This window comes from Nanorana parkeri, unplaced genomic scaffold (genome assembly GCF_000935625.1).
Source record: "Nanorana parkeri isolate BGI_ZX_2015 unplaced genomic scaffold, ASM93562v1 scaffold117, whole genome shotgun sequence".
Taxonomy (NCBI): Eukaryota; Metazoa; Chordata; class Amphibia; order Anura; family Dicroglossidae; genus Nanorana; species Nanorana parkeri.
Window position 1 is genome coordinate 668,998 of NW_017306385.1, and position 23,196 is coordinate 692,193.

The following is a 23,196-nucleotide window of genomic DNA, read 5'->3' on the forward strand; positions in this document are numbered from 1 at the left end:
AATTACTGACGCTAGGGGAGGGGGGAAACACCGACCAACACTGGGGGAAAGAAGGGAGAGAGAGACATTGTCTGAGGTTGGGGTCACGTAAAAATGTCCTCAGCCAAAAAGGGGTCACGAGTGGAGAAAGTTTAAGAAGGCCTGCTCTAGAATACCCAAGTCAATAACCTTGTCAATCCTAATAATACATAGTGTGTCAACTCTGGGCAGACCACCTATCTGGTGTCACAAATTCCACTTGTTGGAATCACATAATAGCCAGTTGTACAATAAATGGCATTTGTGGCCTCTCATTTAGGGTCCGTAAAGCATGGTCAATCTGAGTGTTGGGGTCACAGAGCAAGGATGAACCAACACAGGGTCCTTCCTTCCATTCATACTCATAAGAACACACTCTAATGTCTACAAATATGCCTGCACAATATTATGACGAGCATAATCTATATTAAGAAGTACAAAAATCATGGCAAAAATGATTTTTAGATGGATGTGTTTCTTTCCTAAAAGACCACCCAGAAAATTGGATAATGTTTCTCTTGTTGTGTTTCAGGTCCCAGGAGAGAATGAGAAGCAGTGGAAGCGAGTTTTACTGGTTGTCACAGAAAAGGATCTACTGATGTATGACAGTATGCCTCGTATGAAGGAGGCCTGGTACAGTCCCGTGCACACCTACCCCCTCATAGCTACCAGGTATGTGCCGTTCAATTCTTTCATTGACAAGTGTAGCTTAATGTCTGTAAGGCTTCTTATTGATCCAGGTCATGGTGTAGCTAGTAGTAGTAAGTTGCATACAAGTGTACCTAGTCCGTTCACAAATGTCCTTGTTTTATTTCCCTGGAATGCAACCTTCTGTGAATGGAGGAGGGAGGATGAATGACTGGACCGCCCCTTATCCATTCACAGAACATGTTGCATTCTGGGAAAATAATACAAGGGGTTTTGTGAATGGACGAGGCAACAGGAAGGGGGAGAGCTAAAGGCACAATCCGTGATAGTCGTAGCCACAGCTCCTAACCCCCGCAGTGCCAGTAGATTACTACAGTTGAGAGTATCTTCTATCAATGGAGGAAGGATACTTACAGTAAACAGCAGCCGGGAGGACATGGGGTACAATGTTTTAGGGTAACTTATGTGACTGGTGTTGTGTTCAGCTTTAAACTAGTTTGACGTTTCTACCTTGACATCTTCTATCATGACGATAAAAACGACATTTCACAGAGATAAAATACTATCACGCTAGCACTGGCAGAGCAAATTCTATCCGATTGCTTCCGATATACAATTTGCCATATTATCAGTGTGTAAAACCCACACCAAATCAACCCGCAGCAGCCATGAAAAAAAGAGATGGGGCTTACTGCTAAGTAGGTGGGGCCAGGCCGAAAATTGGGAATTGATTTGGACCTAGGACATCATGTAAATGGTGCTTAAAATGGAGGTTTCTTCTTGATGTTTAAAAAGTTGTAGTTTCCTGCAGATTTAGATGGTCCCGTGAGCACTGGCCCTGAGATCCTGTTTTAGGGTGGCTCCTTTCCCTTGCAAGGACCCATGGAGCCACCTTTCTGTGTTTCCACAAACGCACAAGCACAGCAAGGCAAGCCATTTCCCTGCTCCCCTTTTCCCTCCCTTCTTTAGGCTAGTAGATGGACAACTGCTGTAGTCTGCTCTGTCCCTTGTGATCTTGTACTGGACAGGAAGTTCAAGGAAGCTGAGCTGAGAGAGTTGGAGCTGTTTGGAAACATGATGACTGTAAGTGTTCGGGCCAAAATGAAAGAAATATTTTGCTGGGCAATGTATATTCATTATTGATAAAAAGTTTAGACGTTTGATACTACGTCAATGTCACCCTTCAAAAATAAGCTCTGTAATGAGCAATATTTTCTTGGTTGTAAAAGAAAGACGTGTCGGGAGAATGATCACTGAGAACGCCTCCTATTACCAGCACCAACGTATAATTGCAGGGTGAGGATGCACAGGGTGTATTTAATGTCACAATGGAGCAGTTATAATGTACAGCGCCGACGTTTCTGAGAGCAGCGGAGACCCTCCCCGACATAAACAGTTACATCTTACATTTATTATGGAACTCCGGGAATGTCAAAATCTTTCCTTGTAGTGGAGCTACTGCCGCACTGCAAGGGTTAAGTGCTTGTTTTTTCCAGGGGGCTGAAATAAAGCAGATATACTCACCTGATCCTCAGTCCCGTTTAGCTGCTAGACCGGTCAACACAGCCTCCTCTCCCTCGGGCTCTGGCGGTCTAAGCACCGCTGACATCATTTCGTCTTATACATGTCCATTGACCTGCATTAGATGCGAGGATGCCAAGAGACTTTCCATAGCCAGAACAGAGGGGAGAGAGGTGAGCGCTGACTGCCATAGGTGAGTGTATTTGCTTTATCTGAGCCCCCAAAATGAGCACTTAACCCATGCAGTGGAAGCCTAGCCCCATTGCGAGGGTAAGTTTTTGCTTTTTCACGGATTTCTTCTGTGATGCGAGAGTCCGGGTCTGGCACAGATCTTTAAATCACACTTTCCCGGCTGATCATTTTATACATTGCTCGTACTCATTTATATGACAGTGGCGTATTCCTTAACTGACCACACACAGCTCAGCCTGATTGCCCAATCTGCCTAAGATCGACCAGCAGCTCTGTAGCACAAGGGGATGACTAAAGCTGGCCATACACCAATAGAATTTCATTCCACATAATTCCTTTTCGGACCTTTTTGACTTTCTAATAGTTAAAGGGGTCAAATCAACAATCAATTTCGACCGCAGAAAGAAAAAAAAAAATGAAAGGGCGGAAATGTTTTTTAAAACGACATTCTAACACTGAATGTGGTTTTCCCTCGGCAAACACCAATAATTCCAGAATCGAAATGTGACAGTTTCCTTGCTTGTTCCAACGAATGACAAATTCAAGTAGTTCCTGATAGGAACAGTTTCTGGCTGCGACAGATTCAGTAACAAATATTACCAGATCAGAGATAAGATATATATATATAATTAGACCAATGTCATTTTGGAGTAATAGGGCTGTGCTCCTACACCTCCCCGGCGCTGGTTGCTGGGATGCTTTCGGCAGAACAGTGTTCTTGGTCGCTAGGATGCTGTCAGCTTCACATTACCATACCAACCAAGGTCACAGTGCCTCCAACAGTGTAATAGCAACCAAGGATGATGTGCAGGCTGACAGCGTCATAGCAACCAAGGACACCATGCTGTCGATAGTGTCATAGCATCCAAGGACATTGTGCAGCTGACAGTGTCACGACAACCAAGGATGTTGTGCAGCCGACAGCGTCATAGCAACCAAGGACACCATGCTAGCAATAGTGTCATAGCATCCAAGGACATTGTGCAGCTGACAGTGTCATAGCAATCAAGGATGCTGTGCAGCCAACAGAATCATAGCAGCCAAGGACACTGTGCTGCCGACAGTGTCATAGCAACCAAGGATGGTGTGCAGCCGACAGCTCCATAACAACCAAGGACGTTGTGCTGCCAATAGCCTCATAGCAACCAATGACACTGCACAGTCTGGAGGATGAACATGCAGTGAGGATGGAGTGTTCACGGTATGGACACTCCGGCCCCAGTGTCACCCCCACAATGCCTCCATGCAACAAATTCATGTACATGTTTCCACCAGTTATTTAAATTTGTCACAGGCACCAACATTTGTCATGCGGAGCTGTCTGCGGCACTTTTTATGCATTCCGGGGACAGAGCTTTATATGCATTTCTATATCACCAATAAAAGTATATCCTATCAATATACTGTAGTACTTTGTTAACTATAGCATCATACTAGTACTCTGCGTACCTCTACTGTGTATGGTAAACCTGCAATAAATCTCAGTTTGGAATGATAACAAATTGAATTCCATGGCTCAGTGAGTGTCCTCTGGTTGCCGGCTAATGCCTCGCACGTCTCTCTATTCTATTTCAGGCTAGTGCACTCAGGACCAGGGAAAGGGTCTTCTCTGTTTGGTGCGGAGTTTTCATTTGCAACGCGTACCGGCTCCAGGCAAGGGATTGAGACTCACCTGTTCAGAGTGGAGACCAGCAGGGACCTGTCACTGTGGACCAGGCAGATTGTGCAAGGCTGCCATAATTCTGCCGAGCGCATTAAAGAGATCACCACTCGTAAGTACCCGCTAAAAAGAGAAAAAAAACAGTACAGTACATCACTGCAACACATGTATATTCCACCATGTTTACCTCTTTAAAAACTCTGCACGTACAGATCAATACCTGCTACAAATGCAGTGTGCTCCTAACTTCCTGTTTGGGCTGACAACACAGTGCCTTTGCTGTGCTGAATACCAAGCAGCGCTGGGTCTGGACTACAGAACTCAGCCCTTCCCACTCCAGCCGTCCTCTCCACATACATACATTGACTTTTTCCCCAGCAAAACAATGCTGTTGTCTTGATTCCCGGCATCACAGCTAAAGGAGGCTACAGACTAGGAGGAAGTGACTTCTTCTTTCAGCGCATCCATACAGGAAATCTTCATTTTCCTGGCACCATAGCAGCAAAACACATATGGATTATAGCTCCGCCTCTTCCTGAATCTCAGGGCCAATGAACATCTATAAATAAATGTTTTTATCCACCCGCAGCTGTTTTTTTTGTCTTTTTGAATTCACAATGGAACGTTCACTGTGCATTCCACCAGAAAGGTGTCCAAATGCGAGGCAGAGTTTGCCGGGGCATCTACAGAGATGATATGCTTGACAGCCAGCTTCTAAGGCAGAAGGACAGCAGGGGAGTCCTTAGCAACCTGTGACGCTCTGTTGGGTGCAGCTTCCCGCCCAGCTCACTGATGTCATTGGTTGCCAGGAGCTGAGCGGGGATGCTCCGGCTTGTGTCCATCCAACCAGTGACATCAGTGAACTGGGCGGGCTGGCCGCCGGACAGAGCTAATGATAGCTCAGTCCGATCTGCCAACCCCCGCATCCTTGTCAGGGAGGAAGAATAGAGATTAATGATACAATTGGAGCCATTTCACCGGTCTAGTTAACCAGTCATTGCTATTGTGTTGCTGTCCTTAAAGGAATAATGCACTACAAAACAAAGTGCCCTGACCTGTCCTAACCCACCTTCCCCCTCAACAGATGTATACTTACCGAGATCTGCTGCCTACAACCTCCAGGGATCAGTTACATCCCACATCACAAGTCTCCCTCTCCTGGCTGTGCCTGGGTATTACAACCCCATAGGCTATCGTGAGACTCATCTACCTCCATCTCCTGGCCGGTACACAGTCCGATAGCCGACAATGGAACTGTAATGTGCAGGCGTGCAATGTTGTTACCATAGCTCCAGGGTGCAGATTAAATGTGGCACCATATGTTATGGTGAAGCAGCAAGAAGGCTGGGCCAGTTGATATTGCAAAGTGAATTTTTCACCAATCACAGGACCAACATAAATGCAAGAGATTCACTTCATGCAACCCACATCTCCAGGGAACATTCAGTGTAGTACAGTGGTGTCCTATACCAGCTTGAGAATCTTAAAGGAGTTGTAAAGTCCCGGCATGTTCTCTCCTGTTATAACATCAGCATTGTAATAGGAATACATAGCAGAGATGTTTCTGATAATACAATCAAAGCTTACATGAAAAAATCCCTTTTATGTAGTGAGTGCTGCCTTGTGTCTGCCCATCACTTCCAGCAACTTCCTGGATTTCCAGTGTGCTTTGCGTCTCTTTCCCTGCTGCTTGATGTGATGTAATCTCCATTTCTCAGGATTTCATAGCCCATCATGCATTGCTTCCAGCAAGCAATGGTAATGTTGCATTGTTTAGAGGTTGTTCACATGTTTATAACTGTAAATGTATTCCACGTTCCAAGGTTATGTTTTCTGTAAAACTTTCCAGTGCCCGGTCACATAAATAATGCCAAGGCATTGGTCACATGACCTTCAGAGAAGAAAGGGTTTAAGTCAAGGCAGAGTTGCTGACTGGCTAGCTCTGTCTGGATATCTGTCTCCACTGCATTTAGCGGAGACCATTTGACCGATCTTAAAATCCTTGCAGCTCCAGTCTAAAGTTTTGTCCTGCCCTTAGACTCAACCATCAAACTCCTCCAACGTCCCCGAAAGATGTGCTACTGTCATGGTTTTCAGAACGGTTAGCTCTAAGTTGCATTTGTTTTCTGCCTTTCAGCGTGTGCTTACAAGGGCCAAGACTGCCGATTAGTGATCAACTACGAGCATGGATTCTCTATCGTGACGCAGGCTCCCGATGGTACTTTCACCAAGATCTTAGCACAGTACTCGTATGACAAGCTAAAAATGTCCTCCGACGATGGAATCAAAATGCTCTTTTTAGACTTTGGTAACAAGGATGGAGACGTTGTAAGTTACATTTTCATTTATTATCTTCTATTATCTTTTTATTATCTATAGCTGTTTCCGTGCTGATTTCCATGTATTCCATCCTAAATGGAACCACCATTACACACGTGACCACCACCTCTCCGCCACTCTCAACACTCTTGCATCTAAGACTTCTCCTATCCTCTGGAAGTCTTTCTAATGTGGAACTCTTTAAGCTTTTGGGAACACCTGGCTCTTCAAACCAGTAAACCATCGATCCACTCAGTCACCAATCGATCATTGCTTCCTCCTCTGACAAGACATACACACCTTATGTACACCTTCCTGACTTCCCTTACTTCTGCTTCACATCTTTATGCCTCTAGGTCAGCCTTTCTCAACCTTTTGAAACAGGGAAACCTTTCAAAAACTTTCAGGTCTCAGGGAACCTCTGCTTATAAATACTGTATATCTACACCTTAGGGTGCATTACCATGAACAGCAAGTTTTGAATGTAGGAACAAATAAAATAATAAGGAATGGGGCATACTTAGGATATTTGAGACCCAGGATAGTGTAGTCCACCTTACATTGGTGGTCATTATAGTGCCCCAAACATTGATGGTAATTGCAGTGCCCCTTACATTGGTGGTCAGTGCAGTGCCCCATAAATTGGTGGTCAGTGTAGTGCCCCTTACATTGGTGGTCAGTGAAGTACTCATTTACACTGGTTGTTAGTGTAGTGCCCTTTACACTGGCTGTTAGTGTAGTGCCCCTTATACTGGTCGTTAGTTTAGTGCTCTTACACTGGTGGTCATTGTAGTGCCCCTTGCATTGGTGGAAAGTGTACTGCCATCAAGAAGGGACTGATGTGAATGTGCAGTATGTCAAGTGATGCGTACATTGTTGGCGCTATCTAAATACCTGTAATAATAAATATATATAGCACTTCACTGACCATCGATGTGAGAGGCACTACACTTTCCACCAATGCAAGGGGCACTACAATGACCACCAGTGTAAGGAGATTACAATCTAAGACATACATGCAACGCACATACTAGGGCCAACTTAGACTGGAGTCAGCATGTCTTTGGAGTTATTATGTTAGTCATTGGAGAAGGGCTCCCTAAGATTGGTGGCCAGCAGAGCACGGCCCCATTACACTGGTGGGGTTATTAAGAAGAATACTTTTAGCATTGGCGGTCATTGGGTAAAATGCCCACCTTATAGACAGCTGAAAAGATCATTGGTTTGACAGGTAACCTATCTGGGAGGAAGAAATTGCTCAAGGAACCCCTAGCAATCACTAGAGGAACTCTGGTTGAGAAAGGCTGCTAATCCAGATTGTACGCTCATATGGTCACAGCTTTATCCTATTGTTACTTGTTATTATTACATTTAGCTGAACAACTGTATATTCTTGTCTTTGGAACATTTTACTTTCAATAGTAATTCTACAGTTGACAATAAAACATGTCATAGACAGAATACAGAACCAGTTGCATTGAACCATACCAATTGAAGTGGGAAAAGGAAGGTATAGGAGCAGGGGAATGAAGAGGGGGAATATCACAGCTCTACTAGACTAATGTTTGGCTTGAGGCATATCATATCGGGTTATCATTATCCTACAATAAATGATATCATGATCAAGGCATTATGTTGGGTTAACCAGTTGTTGCACTGGTAGTGGAACGTTTCATGAGACTCGTCCTTTTATGCCAAATTGTTTTCATATTGACATTGTATGTTGACTCTATTTAATACGTCAGAAAGATTTGAAGCTTCCTTTTGTTGCCACATATTGGTGCTAAAAGGATTTAGGAATTAGGTTGAGGGTCCTCTTCTTTTCCTCTCTCTTGTCTTGGGGAACATTTACATCAGCCACTATAGTTCTTCTTTTCTAGCTCTCGGCTTGATAGGGCCGGTTATGGAGTAGATGGTGAATGAATGTCTGTGACTTCAGAGATATTGGAATTAGGTTGAGGGTCCTCTTCTTTTCCTCTCTCTTGTCTTGGGGAACATTTCTTGGCATATAGTGAAGCCACACAATGATTTGTCTTTTGTATAACCACATTCCTTATGTCCCCACAGCAGCTGGATCTCCAGTGCTGCCCGAAACCCATCGTGTTTATCATCCATTCCTTCCTCTCTGCCAAGATCACACGACTTGGCCTGGTGGCATGATGACGCCTGAGAAGACACACAGGGACACAAGAGACTGTAGACAGCATGGAGCTTAGCACTGCGTGCTCTACCAGTCCGATGGCAGGGCTAATGGAGGCCATTCTATTCAAGGACCAGCTAATGGCAGCAGTCTCATGAGCCCGATAGGAGAGACTCACAATAAACCCGTTGGATATGATTGATAGATCTGTGTTACTCTGATGCACTTTATGTCTGACAGAAGCACAGAATGTTCATAGTTTATAGCAATCTGTTTGGATGGGAAGAGCCCGAGGGGTTTTGTTTGTATGATCCTAGTGCTAATCTTTATATGGAATCTTCAGATTTGGAATTAAAGTGTATGTATAGCAAAAACTATTTTTTTTTAAAATCTTGGATAGAGTGGGGAAGAGTGAGAACCCCAAAGGCTTTATTATTGTCTTTCTCACCCTCTCATTGTGATTAAAGCAAGAGGTGATGGTGACTAAGCTGTCTAAGAGCGTAATTCCCCTCCCTTTGTAGAAATGTACTCTCACTTCCTGTTGGGTCTCTGGGGCAGGAAGTGAAGGTAAATTTCCCAAACTGAGACAGACAGCAAAAAAAATTATATGATAAGGGGTTTGAACCCTTCCCAATTACAGCCAACACTAAAAAAAGCTTTTAGCTACACATACACTTTAACATAGGGCCTTTAAGGACCACTATAGCTAAAAACAAAAAAAATGTACACTATATGCAAATGTTAAAGAGCTCCTAGTAACAAACACTATTATGTAAAAGTACACCAACCAGCCAGAGTGGAAAATAATTGGTTTTGTCAGGTTGCTGTGCAGCCTACTGCCCCATGTAGGCCGCCATGTTAGACATAAGAAGGCAACATAATCAAAGTTCTACGTTTTCTTTTATGGGATTACTGGACAAGAAGTCAGCTGAGTGTTGCAAAATATCCCCCACCACCATCACCACTCTACCAGCTTCATTTAGGGGTTTGTGCAGATGGGCTTTGTTTTTATGTGTTTTACTCGTGCTTGAAGCTTGCTTCAGTTCCAGGTCTACAAGAAGAACTATGGTCAGAGTATATAATCATGTGACGTAGGCCAGTAAGACCGGGCTCTCTGTTTTTCTAAGTACACCCCTAGAACAGTGGTTCTCAACCTGTGTAACCTCAGGACCCACATTTGTCCTTGGTATCCCTACCTTACGAGAACTGGAGTGGATCCTCAACCTGGGGTACAGTGTGGGCTGCTGTGCTGTGAGGGACCTCCATCTATATGTGCTCTACTTGTACAGCTCCCTTGCATGCCCTGTAGAGGTGCTGGGAGCCCAAATGTGATGTCATTATGGCACCTCTATAGGACAAGCGAAGGAGCTGTAAGCAATGCACGTATGGATGGCCCTAGAACAGTGGTGGCGAACCTTGGCACTCCAGCTGTTTTGGAACTACAAGTCCCATGAGGCATTGCAAGTCCCCGACAGCCACAGACATAACTCCCATAGGCAGATGCATGTTGTGATTTGTAGTTTTGGCACAGCTGGAGTGCCAAGGTTCGCCACCACTGCCCTAGAACATCTTGTAAATAGCTGTTGATCCTTCCAGTAGAACCATTGGATAGGCACTTCTTTGACAGGGTGTCAACACTTTCTCCCTCTGCAGTGCAATCTCTGCAATGTTGTTACTGTTGCTGCTGCTGTAGCTGCTTAAATGTTGGCACATTTGATAACCCTATCAGAGAACAGCTACACCTAGCTCCGCCCACAACCCTTTAGATTGACAGCACATTGCGGTAGCTGCAGGAGCTTAGGGAAATGGTAGAAACACTCTGCTCAGCCCCCCTTTCCTCATCCCTGTCTGGCAGGGTGCTGGGGAAATCCTACTTCCTAGCTGACATTTCTTTAAAGACATCTGCGAGGCCAGACTGCCTTGAAAATGCCTTTTATCACCCTGAAAGGAAAAAAAAAATTAAAGCTTTTTTTAATGAGTTTTAATTGTGTAATTTGAATGACCTTTCTGAGGCTGCTTTGCGTTTCTTCGGACGCAGTAGATTCTACCGAGGGCCGTTCATGTTCCACACACAGCATTTATAAACCATACCCTGTCTATACAAGACCTTCAATATTGTCTTATGATCTCATTAACCTTTACATATATACATGATTGTTACTGTGCCCTCTTTTACATGATTCAGTTGAGGAATATGAGATATGTATGGGGGATTTTTTTTTTAGCTCGCACAGGCACCAAATGGGATTAAATATATCGATCATTCTGACCATTGTGGACAGATAACTATTCATGGCCAAATATCCCATTAGACAGCAATAAGCAGATGAGGAGCCGACTGGATTATTTTGCTATGCAGATGTGATGCCCCTACTGTGCTCTACAACTCTGCAATGGAGTGATATAGAAAAGATGGCGCACAGGTGGAGCTCATTTGAACCGTGAAACCTGATTGGTTGTTGCAGGTGATGTTCATTGCGTTTCTTCCGAGCGTCCAAATCTCCTCCCAAAGTTCAAATGCCAGCATCTCACCAACTATCCTGAGAGTATGTAAACTCTTCAACATATATGTTTGAGTGGAGCATCCCAGCAAAAGATAATTGTACTTTAGAACAAATTGCAAGGCATACATAGTTGAAGAGTGTACTAAAAGGCCTCGTTCACACTGGAATCGGCCGCCACGTACAGCGTGCACGGCCACATCGGGCCACTGCCAGGAAGGACAGGTGCTGCGTGTGATTAGTGCGCAGCCCCCGTCCTTCTCTATGGAAGTACGCTGCCCTACGCCCACCCACCCTGCACGTCCGTGCGGGTGTCCGTACTCATACGCTGACCGGATGGATCCTGTCTGAGTCCAAGCAGGGACACCTACACCCGTACAGACCTGCACTTGGGGTCAGCGTACAGCCGCGTAGTCCCATAGAGAAGGACAGGGGCTTCCTTCCCGCAGCATGTCCTTCCTGGGAGCTGCCCGATACGGCCCTGCACTCAGCACGGAGCTGTACGTGCCGGCCGTTTCTCATGTGAACGAGGCCTAAAAAAGTTTGCAGACTGGTTATGTATATATCTCATTCTTTATTACTGAATATTGAGGAATAAAAAAAAAATTACAAACGCTCTATACATTAAAAAAAAAATCAGATACATTTATATACTGCAATGAAATACGTCACAATTACTACTTGAAACCAGCAATTAGAACCTCGGGCTCCCCCTCCTTTCCCAAGAGGCCCTTATTGCTTTTATTTGAATAGCCTGTGATGTTGAATGAGTCACACCCTGTTACTCTGCTGAGCATTTATGTCTCCTATGGAAGCTCAGGTAGACTTGAGACAGAAAGTGAGCTGCTAGTGCTGGGCTTTCTCTTGCAACTATTTTTTGTTTCCTTTTCTTTCCATTTTTTTGTCCAGTAATGCTGCTTACCACCAGTACCAGCATATACCGTGCCAATGTGGGGTTTATATAATCCAGCTCACTTTGCACTCTAAGTGCAGACAGATGCCTGACCGGAGCTCAGAGTGGCAAAGTTGGTGTTGGGCTTTGTATAGGCTGAGCAGTCTTATTATTTAAGCCCCGTTGTTTGATTTAAAAGTAGGCCTCTCTTTGAAATTACCCGTAATGTGTCCGGTGCCAGAATGGCAGATTGAATAATTATTTACAGGTACAGCTGCGACAGAAACGTTTAGGTAATGAATACTTCTTGCACAGTATCCTACTGCTTCCTTAGAAATGTTTATAGACCGCTCATGGCGATGCTAGGAATGCAGTTTGCCCCCGGGGGTGTTTTGAAACATTTTTTGGCTACCAGTTTACATCAGTTCAACTCATGCTGGAGAACCATGACCAACCCAGTCTTCTAAACCTCAATATTGTAGGGTCTTGATGTTCTCTTCATAGTAATATGGCTTTGGATTTGCTAAAATATGTGCATGGAGATGTGACCAGGTTGGGCTTTGTGTAGATGGGGGAACTTTTAGCAGACATACACCTGACAATGCAGCTCAGCTATTTTGTTCCTTTGAGAGAAAGGCCACTGGAACAATTACCTATTAACAGGTTCCAGATGTCTTCATCCATGACAGTGGCACTGGGATAGGGACCCTTTGCAAAGATAAAGAAGGGAAATTATCAAAACGGGAGCAGACAAAATCTGGAGCGGCTGTGCATGGCAGCCAATCAGCTTAAAACCTAAGCTGAACAAACTGAAGAGAGAAGCTTATTGGTTGCCCTGGGCAACTGCTCCAGTTTTTTTCAATTCCCTCCAAAGAGTTCATCTATGTGACAGTGCCTGGACCTAGCGATTCACTGCTAGACCCCGTAGACCCGGGGGGGCGTCATCACAGAGGAGCAAGTCCCATGCTCCTCTGTGTCCCGGAGGTGATGGGTGTTCTCACCGACTGTGAAGAAGCAAGGAGTTGTGAGGTAGTGCAGGTAAGACAGGTGTATGGGGAGAGAGAGGTTCCTTTACAAATTTACTGATCGCTTCTAATGAATACACAATTGCACTAATTCCTGTTCTTTGTATATGCCTGGGGTAGAGATCACAGGACTGGCCCTGGACAGAAGCACTAAGCAAACAATTTTTATAATCAAATAATGGTATGCTCAGTCAAATAAGTGGGGGAGGGTAATCAAACGTAAAAACAGGCCCGACGTCCCCAGCTTCCCCTTAGTGTTGCCAATTAAAGATCAGCAAACCGACAAATACCCTTCTCCTGGAGGCGGAGCCAGAGTCCAGCCAGCTGCTGTCTTCAATTCTGCATCTTTCCCGCATGCTCTATGTCAACCTTTCTCACCCTGGGGTGCCTTCTGGCTTTGTCAGCTGTGCCTTCAAATTTTTGTAAAGGGGACTTCTGATGTGAAGCGGGGAAATTCCACATCATCTTTTTGTTTCACCTGGCCCCCCCACTACTCCTGCCCCCTCCTTTAAATCCATACCAGACTACTACTGCCTAGGATACGGGTTTGGTGTTGATTTTGGGGGCAGGAAGACCAAACATCTTCTTTTTTTTTCCAGTTTTACTTTTATGGTTTTTACATTTTAGGCGGCGATGCCTCGAGATTTTGCATACTTGGGTGCCGTGACTGAAAAAAGGTTGAGAAATGCTGCTCCACATTATCTACCAGTAGATCCCCCCACTGGAAATGGCAATTTTTCTGTCTTTTTCACCAGAAATAGATCACTTTTGGGTCTTGTCTTGCTTTCAATTGTCATTACAAAATATATGATTTGTTTAAATTCTACAAACTAATCTTTATTTACCAGACTGTTAAAGATATGAACCATCCAGCAGCCATAGTGAGACCTCCCACTGCAATGGCTATAGCTAGTAGGCGGAGCTGGGAACCCAGGTTCATTGATCTCACTGATGGATTCATCTGAATCTAGATCTTGTTTGGAAACACTGATCTGTTTATAAGCTAGTGCAGAAACTCCTGGAAACCAACCAAATCATTTTCTGTTGCCTTAGTACAAGTAAAAAGAAAAGGCTGAGTCCCTGCCCACTTCTGCTTAATATTACTCCCTCTTTATTCATTTTCTATACTATTGATTTTTTTTCGTGTTTTAGGAAATAGGCACGTTCCTTTTTTACTCTCTATTGTAGTCCCATAGAGAAGGACGGGGGCTGTGTACTAATCGCACGCAGCACCTGTCCTTCCCGGAGCTGCTCGATACGGCCGTGCACGCAGCACGAAGCTGTACGTACCGGCTGATTCCAGTGTGAATGAGGGCTTAAAGGACTTGTTCTGTTTTCTTCCAGCCGAACCCCCCGATGTCCCAATAACTAGCGGTACCTCTTGTAAGAAAGACTAATGATTATTTTACTAGATTTTGATCCTTTAAAATAAAACTTTTTATGAGATAATAACATTGTAATTTTATTGGTAAATAAAACACTTGTTTGTCTTGGCAATTATTGTAAATAAAAAATTTAAACAATTAAATTTAGATGTTCATGTCTGTCTTGTGTTTATTATATCTGCACATCGCGACTTCCATAAACATAATAGAAGAGTGACGGCAGTAAAACACCAAATGGTCCATCAAGTCGGCCTCTTTATTTATTTTTTTCTTAACCTTTTTTGATGGAGTATAGATCTGTGTTTGTCTCAAGCATGTTTAAAGGAGAACTATGGGGTTAAGGCTTTTCCCCATAGTTCTCCTTAGGGTAACGGGAGGACACAAACTAGCGTCCTCCCGTTACCCAGTATATCACGAGCTACGTTGTGGTAAACAACCTGCTTACCTATTTATAATGGTCTGGCCCTCTAGCAACTTCAGCGCCAAATTATAGCTAATTAGCCTAGAAACGTCAGGTGGTCATGAGAGAGAGAGAGAGAGAGAGAGAGAGAGAGAGAGAGAGAGAGAGAGAGTGTGTGTGTGTGTGTGTGTGTGTGTCAGTTTAAAGGACGTTTTGTGACCACATCCGTATGTTCTCCCGAAAGGGGACAATGGGATAGAGGAGGGACGGTTGCCATGTGTCAGCGGTGGGTGAGGGGGATCAAATGGTGAAACTGTGGCAGCGTGGAGATGGTTGCAGCAGTGCAGGGATGACAACTGCACGCCTGAGTGGTGTGCATTGAGGGGCAGCTACAGTGCTGCACCCTTGGAGGGAGGTGTTCTCCCTGCTGAAGTTGGGAGGAGGAGTGGCCGCTGGATGGAGGCGTGGAGTGCAGAGCGGCATTGAGGAAGACGGATGGGGAGAGTGGTAACAGTCAGTGAGGCAGCAACGCATTTCCAAGGAATATCTTCTTTATCAATCCTATCAAGAAGATATAACTCCTGTACCAACCAGGAGTTGCACACCAGCAAATGACAACCCCGATCCTCCCGCAGAGACCTAAAAACACTGGACTTTCTCTTTCTAACCTTATATTGAAATTACTGCCCTAATCAGTTCTTGCAGTCTCTCTTGATTTGTTTTATCCTTCAAGCCCTTCACCATTTTTGTTGCTCGTCTCTGGATGACGTCTCTGAACAAAAAAAGTGAATCGTGAAATCACAACTCATTAAAAAAAGAAAGTGCATGAGGGTGCTTTGGTCCTCCTCCAAAAAGGAAGGGCCATGATTCCCTCAACCCCCTAGTTGCTGACAGGGGAATGGCAACCCTTACCCACCTAGCTGAAGCCAGGCAGACACCGCTCTTTAGGGACCTGCCAAAGCCAGTCCACCAAGTGCTCAGTGAGGGCGCTCCTGAAGCAGATCCCCACGTGGGGAGAGCTAAGATAAACCCAGAGGCCACAGAACCTCTCCCTGTCAGGAGAGGCCCTAAAGGGACCCATTCCCTAGTTTTCTGTGGAGCCAAAAAGTGATCATTCATGCATTTGGAAACTCTGGTTTATCCAGACCTGCACTTTACGGTTCAAAGTTTGAAGACACCCGACCATCACACCTATATGAACTTACTGGACATCCCATTTCAAAACCATGGGCATTAATATGGAGTTTCTCCTTGTGAGAAAAGGGCCTTCTCCAAACTGTTACTACAAGATGGGGTGCACATGGTTGTGTTTGTATGCTGTAGTATTATCAGTACCCTTCAGTGAAAACACATAAACCCAATAATACAGAGGGATGTCCACATATGCTTGTGCATAGCGTACCTTTGACATCTTTCTTCAGGTAGATACTGCTAAACCCTAATTCCTTACTGTGAGGCCTTCAGTGCCCCTCCTCCTTCCATTTTTTCTACATGGCTGCTTAGCTCCATTCCACATAGAAGACTTCTGTAATAAAGGGGATATGACATTAATTAGTACTGAATATTTTCTCTTGTATAAATATATTTTTGGAACCTCCTATTGCCTTCTAAGAAGCAACGGGATTTTTACGTTCTGAAGAAACGGCGAGATGGTATAATGCTGGTGTAGAATGCTGCTTTGTTATTTGATGTATAAAATACTGTACAATTTAGCGCGGGCGATGCAACGCCAATTTACATGTGAATAAAACGTTCCTTTCATGTTGAGCCTTTAAACACCACCTTCAGCAAGCAAGCAGCAAGAGAAAACATTGTATATTAGAAAGAGTCGGAGAATGAGGGCTCACATTCCATTACATCCCATACAAAGGGAGAATTCAGATCAGCGTGGGAGAGACACAGAAAAGTGTTCATCAGAATGTATTGGTATAAAATCTGGGGGGGGGGGTCAGCTCCTCCCATCTGCTTTACCTACAGATTTACATCTTGAACTCATTGACAGTAGGGATGCACTGATATCGTTTTTTTTTGGTATAGAGTAGTGATATTTTTTTGTTCGGTACTCACCGATACCGAGTACTGGTGCCCCGATTATAAGGAAGGTGGGCAGCAGATCATGGCTCATCACCCGGCTTCCTGATTGCTTGTGAAGACGGTGTTCTAGCAAAAGAACACCGGCTTTAGAGGCTGCCTGGCAACACCTGATTGGCTAGGAAGCCAGGCAGCATGTCATGACCCGCATCTCTGATTGGCTAGGAAGCCGGCTTCACTTGTTCCTAGGCAGCCTGGCTTTTTGACCAATCAGGAAGCTGGGAGGCGGGTCATTATGTGCCACCCCGGGTTTTTGATTGGTTAGGAAGCCAGGCTGCTTAGTAACACGTGGAGTCGGCTGCCTAGCTAATCAGTAAGCCAGGAGGCAGCTCTTAACCCACCTCCTGGCTTCCTAATTGGAAAGGAAGCCGACTCTATGCTCCCTCAGCACTGACGGTCAGAGGGAGATCAGAAGTTCCGATATCAAAGGCAAGTATCTGAGCATTTGGGCCAGTTCAAGTACTCGCCCAAATACTCGGTATCGGCACCAATACTAGTATCGGTGCATCCCTAATTGACAGGGCTCAGGCCATCATGCCTTGGCTCACCTGAATGGCCCGGGATATGCACCATGTAACCCAATTCCAACTGCTCAAACATCAGCTCAATGTATTTCAATGGAGCTGTTCACATCTCAATGTCACCTGTAGCTTGAACATGACCTATCATGGCAGATTTTGTGCGATTTGGCCGAATAGACTTCAATGGTGTAGCTCAATGTCACGCTACAGAAGTGTCACTTTTGCACAGAAATATAAGCAGGAAACAAGAAGAGGAATGATGTCACATCACGACAGCTTCTGATTGGATGCAGCCCAATGTAGCAGCTACGAAGTCCATGCCAAAAGTAGCGCGACGATATGTGCACTGTAGCTCAATGTAACTCAATGTCTCTCAAAGTCACTCAGCTCAAATCAGCTCTTTTTTGATGTAGCTCAGTGTGAATGGGGTCTTTAGCCTAGGTTCACACCTAGGCGATTTGTCGCGTGATATCACGCAAAACAGATTCACATTGAAGTCAATGGAGTCTGTTCACACCTTTGCGGCTCGTCGCGCGGACGAAATAGCCTGTCGTGCGAAAAAGGTGCAGGAGTGATTTTCGGGCGGTTGTTGCGTGGTTTGGGTAACATAAACATCTCTATGCATTTATAACCACGTGGGTTTCAATGAACAGTCTCGCGATAGAAAGCACGCGAAAACAGCTCGGCCTCTGAATCACCCAGGTGAGAACCTAGACTTATAATTTATGTTTTCAAACTAAATCTTTTATTTAGCAATACCTCTGCACTACACACAATACATACATCCTTTATCTATGAACCCAGGACGATGGTTTTGCAGAAGTTACTGCTTTTTTTTTTTTTTTTTTGTTAAACAGAAAGCACAGCAGTAGCTGTTCTACATATGAACAGATCATGGAAGGAGGAGATGAACGGATTAGCTGTCTGGAGTCCCCCAATCTGGGAATCAGTCGCCCCCTTTAATTTATTTAAATTAAATGCAGTTTTCAGTTATTTTCCATCCTTGGCTGTATATCAGGTGCCGCTAATCTACTGCTGCTTGCCAACCACTTCCTGTGTATATGCCCTAAGCAGGGGCGTCAAACTGCAGGCCTCCAGCTGTTGTGGGACTACAAATCCCATGAGACAGTGCAAGGTTCTCAGTCACAGTTACGACTCCCAGAAACCGATCCATAACGGGAATTGTAGTTTCACAACAGCTGGAGGGGCGGAGTTTGTCACCACCTGCCCTACAGCAATGCCTGCATGGTATTTCCCCGGGGCGGGTTTCCCGATGGTGGCAACAGTGGACCGTGCCTGTGCTGTGTGTGTGCGCCAACATTATATTGGGATATAGATATAAGTGATTCTGCGCTGGACCTAGAAAAGTGTATAAGTGCTAGTGTGCCAATTTAGTTTCAAGGCTGCGGCAAAATCGACCGTGGGGTCAAAACAAATAACTTACAAATTATGCAGCGCCCGCAACATATAATGTGTTAAATATCATAAACCCTAAAATTATATTGGGATAGCATGTGACAACGCAGGAGAACAAGAGAGTAACAGGAAATAACAAGTGTCATGCTATAACAGACAAGTCATCTTTACAATCATACCTGGTGATCCGGCTAGAGAAAGGCACATTTAAAGATATTGAAAATGACACAGTAACAGGTTAGAATTTGGGTTACATATTTCTTTATGTGAAGTGCAGGATGCTATGTAATGGGCAAGTGCAACACTCCTAGGTATTCATTACCTTTCTCAGAGATCACAGAATCCCTGACCACGCCTTCACCTTTTCTCTGCACAAGGCTGGAGCCATCTTTGTTTGGCTATTGTTGAGGGTCAGGATCAACTTCCTGGACTGAGCTGTCGGCTCAGGGATGACACAGTAAATCCTGGCGCCTGTAGAGTTCATGGCTGTGGTCACAAATGTCTGCCACAGATCATCCCCTGCTGCAGCCTCACACCATGTGACCTGGTACAAATTAACAACATTGCACTAGGAGTAGAGGAGACACACCATGTCGTTGCAGTAATGAACATTCAAGGGTCTATTCACTAAAGGGTGAAGAGTTTGGAGAAGGCAGAAGAAGGGAACAATCTAGGCCAAAATAGCTGATTTGGAAACATTCTCCAACTCTGCTCACTTTCCAGTTCACCTATGTTGTCCTAAATTGTTCTCTTCCTTCTGCAAACTCTTCACACATTAGTGAATAGCCCTGTAAGTGTGTTGGTGCAATATGGTTTCATTGAACCTCAACGGCACCCCAACACACCTTCCAACGGGCATGCACCATTTTTTTAGGCAGATTTTTTTGGCTTTTGGCAGCACATTACAATGCACGTCGGCATATTGAAGCGTTGTAACAGATGTCCACCAGCAAAGTGCCCTGGGGTGAACAGGCCCTGAGGGATTGATTTCTCGTGCCTGCAGCAGAATAATGACATCTTAGCCTAGACTGGACTGGAACTTTAAGAGTAATTCCACTTTCTCAGGTGAATTTGGGAAAATGGAATGACCTCCTCCAGTGTCCCCCCCCCCCCCCCCCTCCTGCTGCTCTCGCCTTCGAAAGAACACTGCTTCCCCTCTGTGGCTCCCGCTGCACGGTCCATACAGATAATTGCCCCGCACTAGGTATATCAAATTACAATGGAGAACACCTGATCACGATGACCAATGAGCGTTGCTGCAAAGATGTAAATCTTATCAGCATGGTGGGGGGGTGACCGTGCGGACCAACGAGAACTCGCCCTTTGCAAGCGTAATTTGAAGTACATGGTACAGGGCTGTGTATGGGAGACAGATCACCGGCAGCCATGGAGTGAAAGTTAAGAGCAGCGGGAGAGCAGATTGGTTGTGATAATTCCATTTTCCAAATTCGCCTGGGAAAGTGGAATTAGCCTTTACAGGTGCTGTTTATATAATAAAAGGGTGGAGCTATAATCCTATAAAGTTACTGAAAGGCCTACTTGTTCTCTTTTCTTCAGCCCTGAAGACATGCATTTTGATTCACCTGCTGAGAACAAAAAACAAATACTGGTTATCACGGCACAAAACTATTCATATATTGCACAATCACCTTTGAAGTACCGAAAACCACAACAAGTGTGGCTGTGACCCATGAAGGGTTAAACCTTGGTTCACTCCAAAGCAAACTGATGATATCTGTTAACAAAACACAGAGCTCAGTAGCAGCACACAATGCAGGAATTGTTAGGCAGGAGGAGAGCTTTGGAGAATGATATATTACCATCCTGGAACAGAGGACAGAAGGTGAACAATAAAAAGGTAAACGGTTTATTAAACCAACAAGAAAAGATACAAACGCTATACAGACATATACAACCCCATGTACACATCATAGTTACTATACACAGCAAAAGGTATGTTACACATCACACTTTACTTCTTCAGCTTGTCCAGTTCCCATTGAATGACCTACAACAGAAAAAGGATCCATGAGAGGCTTTTCACAAAACAAAAAGATGGTTTAGGTGTATTTAAAATGCTCACACATGTTACATGCTGAAATCTTTTTAGATTTTTTCCCCCCCCAAAAAAACAACAGCAAAAGGGGCCGACTTACGTTAAATCTTAAAAATGCATTCAAGTTCCTTAACCAGTTGACATCCGGGGTGTTAAACCCCCTTCCCATCCAGGCCATTTTTCAGTGTTCAGCGCTGCGGTACTTTAACTGACATTTATTCCGTCATGCAGCGCTGAAATGAATTTTATACCCTTTTTTGGGGACAGATAGAGCTTTCTTTTGGTGGTATTTATTCACCACTGGGGGTTTTATTTTTTTACTATATTAAAAGGAAAAATTACCGAAATGTAAAAAAAAAAAACAATTTCCCCTATATTAAATGATATTAAATGATAAAACATTATTACCATTACCCAATTTTTTGGTAAAATATAAAAGACGGGGTCACGTCGGGTAAAAAGACACCAAACATGTCAAGCCTTAAAATTGCGTGCGCGCGCAAAACATCAAAACGATAACCCAAAATTGGCCATAGGCGACGCTTTAAAAGCTGTTACCGCTCATCAGTTTAGTGTTATCAGATGAACAGTCCGATCGGGTCCATCTGTCAGTTTCAGCTGGACCCCAGCAGATGCCCTAAGCAAGTCTATGGACAGCTGTGTGTAAATGGACGAGTGTCGGTAGGGTTCTCCTGCATTCTGAAGTAAACAGACGCATGTTTATTTACATCAGATTCCCCATAGACACACATGGGGTCCGGCGCTTACAGTTTCCTCCATCGCAGGATGAAAGAAAAAAAAAACAAAAAAAAAACTGTACGGACACAGCACAGATGTCACAGCGCTAAAATCCGTTCCATACTGCTGTGATCAGGAGAGGATCTGTGCACGGATACTTGCCTGACATGCTCATCTGAAAGGGGCCTAATTATTAACAAAAATGTATCTTATTTGTGTATCACTCGGCTGTAGATCCTCACATCATCTCTGAATTGGTGCTGACACTGTCCTTCCTTCTGGAGGGGGGCTACTTTTGTTCCCCATGGTCCCTGTGTGTGTTGTAAAGTAGTCACTCAGCTCCAAACTCACTCCCGGGATGGACTACAATCTCATTACAAATTAGTAAACGAAACATGAGATTGTAGTCCATTAATTCTTTCTCATTATGGAGACACAGAATTATACTGCTGCTTACAGAAGCATTTGGACACTGGCATACAAAAAGTGTCAAAGCTGCTGAGCCCCTCCCACTCCCAGCATGCCTCAGTCTTTTTGCTAGCGTCCTAGGAGGGTGGACATTTTTTCTCTACTGTGAAAAGCCTAACTTTTTTCTCTTTCCGAGAATTTTTTTTTGCTACAGTCATGACTTGATCTACATGTTGCTGGGCTCGATTTAAAGGCTTTGGGACCCCACATATGACACATTCTCCTTGAGAATGGGGTCTGGGTACCCTAAAAGGATAGCAGTTCTTTGAACCTGTCGGAACTATTAATCGATCAGAGAATTAAACTCATCACCTACACATAATGTAACATGCGCACACTGGAAGCCATGCTCTTCTCTTATTCTGTAGAATAAAAGGTGAATTTAGGTCCATGGTTTAGGCAGTAATATGACCTTTCACTTTATTTTGGAAATCACAGCCAATCAGGTTGAAACCAGAAGGAACAAATGATGCCCCATTTACCTGGTCAGCTCCTGCGTGATCTGTGAAGTCATCACAAAGCCAAATAAAAAGGGATGCACCAATACAGATACTAGTATTGGTAGCTGTGTCGATACGAAATATTTGGGCGAGTACTAGTACTCGCCCAAATGCTCCCGATGCCTATGTCAGTACCAGAACTTCCAGTATTAGGAAGCCGGGCGGAGAGTCATTACACGCTGCCCAGCTTCCCGATTGTCTGGGAAGCCTGCTCCATCGTCACTTGGTGATGAGAGAGCATGGAGCCGGCTTCACCAGCCAATCAGGGAGTCGAGCGGCGTCTAAATGATTCGCCGCCTGGCTTCCTGACTGATTGAGAAGCTGGCCAATCAGGAAGCCAGGCAGCGAGTCATTACCCAGCCCCTGGCTTCCTGATTGGCCAGAAAGCCGGCTCCATGCTTCCTTGTTACCTGGTCGGGAAGCCTAATCGGGAAGAGAGTCATTACACACCACCCGGCTTCCTTAATGGGACTTCTGGTATCGGTATTGGCGAGTACCGGAAAAAAAAAAATATCAGTACTCGTTTTTGATACGGTATTGGTGCATCCCTACCAATTAGTGTGGAAGCCAATTTGGTTGGGTAGGAAAATGAAGAATCACTTTTTAGCAGTTGTGTTGCAGTTACTTCTCCGAAAACCTATGAAAAAACATATTCAGACTCTTCAGGACAGTAAGCTTCGAGCAAACGATTTGCATTTAATTGCC

The 23,196-nt window shown here is 44.5% G+C and overlaps 2 protein-coding genes across 2 annotated transcripts in view; one reads left to right on the forward strand and one right to left on the reverse strand.

Annotated features, from left to right (window-relative positions):
- SNTB1 (syntrophin beta 1) overlaps window positions 1–8,702 on the forward strand; it is a 74,941-nt gene extending 66,239 nt beyond the window's left edge. The window contains exons 4-7 of the mRNA XM_018553335.1: window positions 551–690; window positions 3,955–4,151; window positions 6,177–6,367; window positions 8,426–8,702. Coding sequence (XP_018408837.1) covers window positions 551–690; window positions 3,955–4,151; window positions 6,177–6,367; window positions 8,426–8,518 — 621 coding nt within the window. The 3' untranslated portion in view covers window positions 8,519–8,702. The remainder of the gene's footprint in view (window positions 1–550; window positions 691–3,954; window positions 4,152–6,176; window positions 6,368–8,425) is intronic.
- Window positions 8,703–20,688: 11,986 nt separating this feature from the next.
- Window positions 20,689–23,196, reverse strand: part of MTBP (MDM2 binding protein) — a 55,405-nt gene continuing 52,897 nt past the window's right edge. Inside the window, exon 22 of the mRNA XM_018553340.1 lies at window positions 20,689–20,737. Within this exon, the coding sequence (XP_018408842.1) occupies window positions 20,702–20,737 (36 nt within the window). The 3' untranslated portion in view covers window positions 20,689–20,701. The remainder of the gene's footprint in view (window positions 20,738–23,196) is intronic.